Below are 6,312 nucleotides of genomic sequence, written 5' to 3'. Positions count from 1 at the left end.
GCAAAAAAATTGACTAAAAAAAATAAGTTTAGCAACGAAATAGTATAAAAATTTATATATAGAATAAAGTTTAATAAAGTAAAACAAGCCCAGTAACCAACTAGGGCTATATGGTTGAAGCTAGACATTTTTCTTACTAGAGTTTTCAACTTAGTAAGAAAAAAATATTTGAAAAAATCCCTAACAAAACTATTTAAAAATGCATTATCCATATAAATATTTTTCATTCTTTTGCTAAAAGGTTAAGACAAAATTTTAGCCTTATTTTTTTACCCAATTACCGACATACACGCGCACACACAAAAAGAATACTCATATGTACACACACTAAGTAGCAATATTTGAAGTAATAAATACATAATGGCTTGAGAAATATAACTTATTTGTTTGTTGGATATGACAGTTATGCATAAAAGATATGGTTTTTATGTAACAAAGTTTGAGGGGTTGCATGTTTTGCAATAGTTATACAGTGCTTTCAAAAATATAGGCAGTAAACTTTTTATACCTAAAACATATTTAAACCACCATAAAATAAAAACTAAAGAAGATATCAAACGCATTTCTTTTCTTTGCAAGAAAAAACATTTTTAAAGAAACCTTGCACCTTGGATAATGTACTAAAACATAAAATTGTTTACAAAAGCGTTATCGTACAAAATAACAAAAAATATTAATAAAAAAACTATATATAAAAATTCAATTCAACAAAAATAATTATGGCAATATAAACATTTAAGCTAGTATTAAAATGTCTCCCAAGAGCTTTTTTGCATCAATTTTACAAAGATTGTTGCATATTTTGTTTGGAACTCATCTCCAAATGGTATCTAATTCTTGCTTGAGACTATTTATTGATCGTATTGGCACCTTTACTAATTATTTGAATTTAGGTCTGGTGAGCTGATCATGTTAAATGAATTAACTTTATTTTGTTTCATCCATGCTTTTACTGTACGAGCTGCGAGTGCAGGTGCCAAATCCTGTTAAAATGTTACCATTTGTTTTGATCAATCAGCATGTCCACTGATGGAACCATGTAGTTCTTTAGCGTCTCTATATAAGTATTTTGTTTGATTCGACCTGTATATATGTTTTACAATCCTATTCCAATAAAATTAAAGCTTTTTCAAATACCAACACTCCCAACGCCACTTTGCAACCTCGGTACAACAAAACTATTACTATACTTTCCTAATTTAAATCTTTTAACAAGATTTTTGTTTTTTCTGTTTATTACTTCAAAGTTACTTTTATCACTAAAATTTATTTGCTTCCAACTCTCTAAAGACCACCCAAATCTCTTTTTAGACCTCTCCTTACAATCTTATGAGCCGATCTCTGGTCGTCAACACTGGTTTTTCAACAGCTGCATTACACCGATCTTTTTTTCTTAGTTAATGTATTTTACTGTATTTGTATGTATGTATGTTTGTATGTATAGTAATGTATTTTACTGTATTTGACAAAACACGTTTTTCATGCTTTTTGTTGAATGCGTCGGTTAGTTTTTCATGCTTTTTGTTGAATGCGTCGGTTAATATTTCAAGTTATGTACTTGCATGCACGCAAGTACATAACTTGAAATATTTTGAGTACATGGTAAAATTTTCATGAAACATAAATTTTAATAAAATAGAAGAAACTGAAAGAAGCCTGCAAAGTTGAGCCAGCACAATCGGACTTTCATTAAGTCCTTCGTATATATATATATATATATATATATATATATATATATATATATATATATATATATATATATATATATATATATATATATATATATATATATATATATATATATATATATATAAATATATATATATATATATATATATATATATATATATATATATATATATATATATATATATATATATATATATATATACATATATTTATATATATATATATATATATATATATATATATATATATATATTTATATATATATATATAAATATATATATATAAGTTAATTTTAAGAATATTTAAATATATTTCTTTAAAATACTTGTAATTTAAAAGAGAAAATGTTTCAAAATTTAAAGTTTACCTTTTGAAAATGAAAATAAGCACACAAACAAGAAACCAAATGAATACTTCATTCTAAACATATTTTTAAAAATTTTTGTTAGCTGTTTATATTAATTTTCTTACGTAAACGTTAGCTATGATGATAAGAGTTTAGTGACGTCAAATTAAAATAAGACACCTAATTTTTTTATTTTTTTTAAACTTTTCCTAATAATTATTGTATATCCTTTATAACTTATTTTAAATTTTTTATATTCTAATTTCGTAATTAATAAAACAATAATTACAGAATCACTTTTCGCAATTGTAACATGGATTAAAATCATTTTAATTCCCTCGAGATTTATTTAAAAAACTGATGAATTTTGTGTTTTTAAACATATATCTATATAAAAACAAAGTCTAAAATAAAATTTTAAGAACGGTGTCATTGTTGTGTCTATTTTGAGAATCCTAATTTCCAATAATAAAAAAAGTAATTTATTTAGAATTTTATTTCATTTTTATTCCTTGACGTTAAAATTTTGATTATTTGGGATAAGAGGGGCGGGGAGGAGATGAAGTTAAAAGGCCATTTTGTTCCCAGCCTCCAGTCGCCGCAATATCTGGCAGATTAAGTTGAAAATAATTAAAATACATCTAAGTTTGAAATTTGCAGAAAATGAGTAATATTGATATAATTAAAATTGAATAATAATTAATAACTTGCTTGCCCGAACCAAACACTCATTCGATATAGCAGCACTTCCTGCAAGTTCTACCTATTTATCAGTCAGTTTATCAAAATAACATTTTCCCAATTTTTTCCATACTTTTTGTTTTCGATAAAGTTCTATATTTTCTGTGAAAGGTTTTTATTGTTTGTATTGTAAAGTTGGTATTTATTGTTTAAGGTAATCTACGTTTGTGAATTTCGAAATAAATACTTTTCGACATAATTCAGAAAATTATAATTTTTATCTTTATCATTAATAATAGTTTCTGTCAGTTTTTTAACGACTCTAATAATTTTTTCGAGCAGGTAATTTTTGATACAATTCTGCCTTCTTCCATTAGCTTATTCGTCATATACTTCCGGTCTGTTTATTTACTGTGGCTTTTTATACTTGCTCAATACGGCAAAATAAATGTTTATCGAAAACTTTAATAGCTCAATTGAAGTTATTATTTTAGCGTATAAAGAAAAAGGAGTTTTGAAGAATTACAAATAAAAAAATGTTTCTGAGCAATGTAATCAATTTTTTAGTTATTAACAGTGTTATAAATAATAAAATATAACTTTTTTTTCTGGTTTCCCAGTGTCATACTGTCCAAATGTGTCATTCTAATACTATTTACTCTAATACAAAGTTGTTTAATGATTTTGGTGCTCGGAATTTTAATTTTTTACACCAAACAACCTACAATTTAAAATATGTGCATTTAAATGAGTATCAAGTTTATAATTACCTTGCAACTTTACCGCAACTGATTGATTAATCTTGCTACTTCGACGTGTCTTTTAACAAAAATTTCAAAGAGTAACTTCTTCAACCTTTTGCTACCAGATGATTTTAAGTATAGGTGTGCGTTGATGAATATGTCAAGTTATACTATAATTTTGATGACGTCTCTTGATGCAATTGGTTAAATAACAGATAAATATAAAGTCCTAAATTGCATTAGATAAGATCCATCCAGATAAAGTCCTAAATTGGATTAATGACATTTTGACATGATGAGTAATTTTTTATTTCAATTGACATCAATAGTCATTAATTAAACGGGATAAATGAACAGTAAATCAGCCATGATCGGCACAATTCGTTTTCAATAAAACAAAGAAAAGCATTTTCTGCATCGGTTCTACTCTAGTAATTAAATTTTTATTTTTAATTACATGATATATTGCTTTGCGCAAATTTATAAGACATGACGTATATGTAACTATAGAACAATTTTTTTGAGTACGACAAGTGCTGCATTAACGATGAGACAATTAAGTACCTAACCCTTGAACTGCTAAACTCAAAAATAGTTTACAAAGGTATTAACGATATAAAATAAAGAATTGTTATTGAGTTTTTTTAACTTATATATGAAAAATGTTCTGTATATTAATGCAAAGTGAAATACTTCAATTCAAAATATATATTCCATAAACATATAGCAAGTAGGGTGACTCTTAAAACAACGTTTTTGAAAAAAACGTGCTCCTAACCCTTTTCTTTGTTCTATATAATACTAAAACACTGGGTTTAAAATTTTTTTTGAACAAAATATTATTTTAAGGGTAAAAATTTGATTGGTCCCTAATATTTTGAAAAGAAAAGTTTTTCTATAGATACTATAGAAAAACTTTTCTTTAACAAAAAAAAGTTATATTTTATTATTTATAACACTGTTAATAACTAAAAAATTGATTACATTCCTCAGAAATATTTTTTTATTTGTAATTCTTCAAAACTCCTTTTTCTTTATACGGTATAATAATAATACTATATATATATATATATATATATATATATATATATATATATTATATATATATATATATATATATATATATATATATATATATATATATATATATATATATGTATATATATATATATATATATATATATATATATATATATATATTTATATATATATATATACACACAAATATATTCTATATATTTTATTGCATGTGCTTTTAACGGTCACTTGGAAAGTAGGGGCTGGTAATGGAGAGAAAAGATAAACACGCTTATTACGCTTTTTTTTATAGTTTTTAATTTAGACTAATTACTACAATGCACAGTCACTCAAAACAACGAAAAAGTGACACTAAACCCCTCACAACAATTTTATACATTAACACGTTTGCTGTCAACTACGAGTATACACGTAGTAAAAAAAGCTATTTTCGGGCCAACTACGAGTTTCTTGTAGAATGCGTGCGTAAAAAATTGGCTAACTACGAGTATACTCGTTGTTGGCCAATTTTTAACTAACCTAATAAAAATTTAATTTTAACAATGTTTAGCTATGTTAATTCATTTAATATCTTTTTTTTTAACTTTAGAATAGATTTTAGAAATAACTAAGTTACTTGTACTTCGTAAATCCCCCGTGTTTTATATAAATCGGGATAATGATATAACAATCTTAAAATATATAAAAGTATTATATGTTTAGTATTAAGGTTTTTTTTCTTGAAAATTATTTTAAAAACCTTTTATTCGACATGGTATATTTTAAAACATTCGCCAACACATAACGGAGGCCTTTTTTTTCAACGCATTAATAGCGTGTTTCCTTACGTTTTATTTTAGATTAAACACGACAAGGTTTTGTGGGCAATTTCTTCACTTCATTTGGTGGTATAGCTGCCAAATAATGAAGTTTGTTGTTGTTGACTCGAGGAATTGGTAACAATCATTTCATAAAATTTAAACAGGGAGATTGCTTTATCTGTTCCATACTTGCAGTTAAGACAGTAAGCATTAAATACAAATATATCAAAAATATGAATAGCTACTTTTTTATACCATCTTGTCGCTTTTTCTAAGACAGTCATAATAAGATAGAATTTGATCAGCTCGATCAACTCCTGACATGCCTTTATTATAATCTCGAACTATATTGGGTTTAAGTTTCTTTACACCTCTTCTGTTCGTCACTTCAACCATCTCTAATGAATGCATGTTGCTAATCATTTGTCTCTTCTATCTTTCTATTTAGCCTTACGAGTATACTCATACTTTGGCACTGGCTAAAAAAATTTCTTTTCTAGTGCAAAGTACGAGTATACTCGTAGTTATTTTTTTTTTCTCCTTTAAATTCAGAATAAAAAATACTTTAATTAATAAATTATGTTTGGTAGAAAAATATTAATTATTGAAATGTTGATATCTAACCTTGGCATTGAGAATAAAGCCACGCAAAAAAGCTTCGGTAGAAATTTAATATCGCATAATTTACTGCTTGGAAATGTAATAACGCCTTTGCAAAAACAGGTTTGGCAGCAAACGTGTTAAGTGCCCTTTTTTAAATAGTATTAAAATAGAATCATTTTTGGTATTGTGGTTGATCCTCCTCCAACTAATTGCCATATTGAGGCCACATTACCAAGGCCCGCAAAGACAAGTTCAGCTCCTAAAGGAGCGTCGTAACTCGCTCAACGGACCGATAGTGAGGTGAGTTTGGGAAGAACGAATATATTTTAGAGTTAAAGACAGAAGTAGTCGAGTTAGAAAGGTAGCAAAAAGAAGCAGACAGGATTGCACACAATGTTCGAAGGTGTAGTAC

At 26.2% G+C, this 6,312-nt stretch overlaps 1 protein-coding gene across 1 annotated transcript in view; it reads right to left on the bottom strand.

Moving 5' to 3' along the window:
• LOC136084840 (uncharacterized) overlaps positions 1 to 3,627 on the bottom strand; it is a 6,515-nt gene extending 2,888 nt beyond the window's left edge. The window contains exons 1-2 of the mRNA XM_065805958.1: positions 3,487 to 3,627; positions 2,057 to 2,109 (exon numbers count right to left, since the gene is read on the bottom strand). Of these exons, the coding sequence (XP_065662030.1) occupies positions 2,057 to 2,108 (52 nt within the window). The 5' untranslated portion in view covers position 2,109; positions 3,487 to 3,627. The remainder of the gene's footprint in view (positions 1 to 2,056; positions 2,110 to 3,486) is intronic.
• Positions 3,628 to 6,312: the final 2,685 nt, after the last annotated feature.

The sequence above is a fragment of the Hydra vulgaris genome, chromosome 09, assembly GCF_038396675.1.
Source record: "Hydra vulgaris chromosome 09, alternate assembly HydraT2T_AEP".
NCBI classification, from domain to species: domain Eukaryota; kingdom Metazoa; phylum Cnidaria; class Hydrozoa; order Anthoathecata; family Hydridae; genus Hydra; species Hydra vulgaris.
This window is presented reverse-complemented; position numbering and strand designations above follow the sequence as displayed.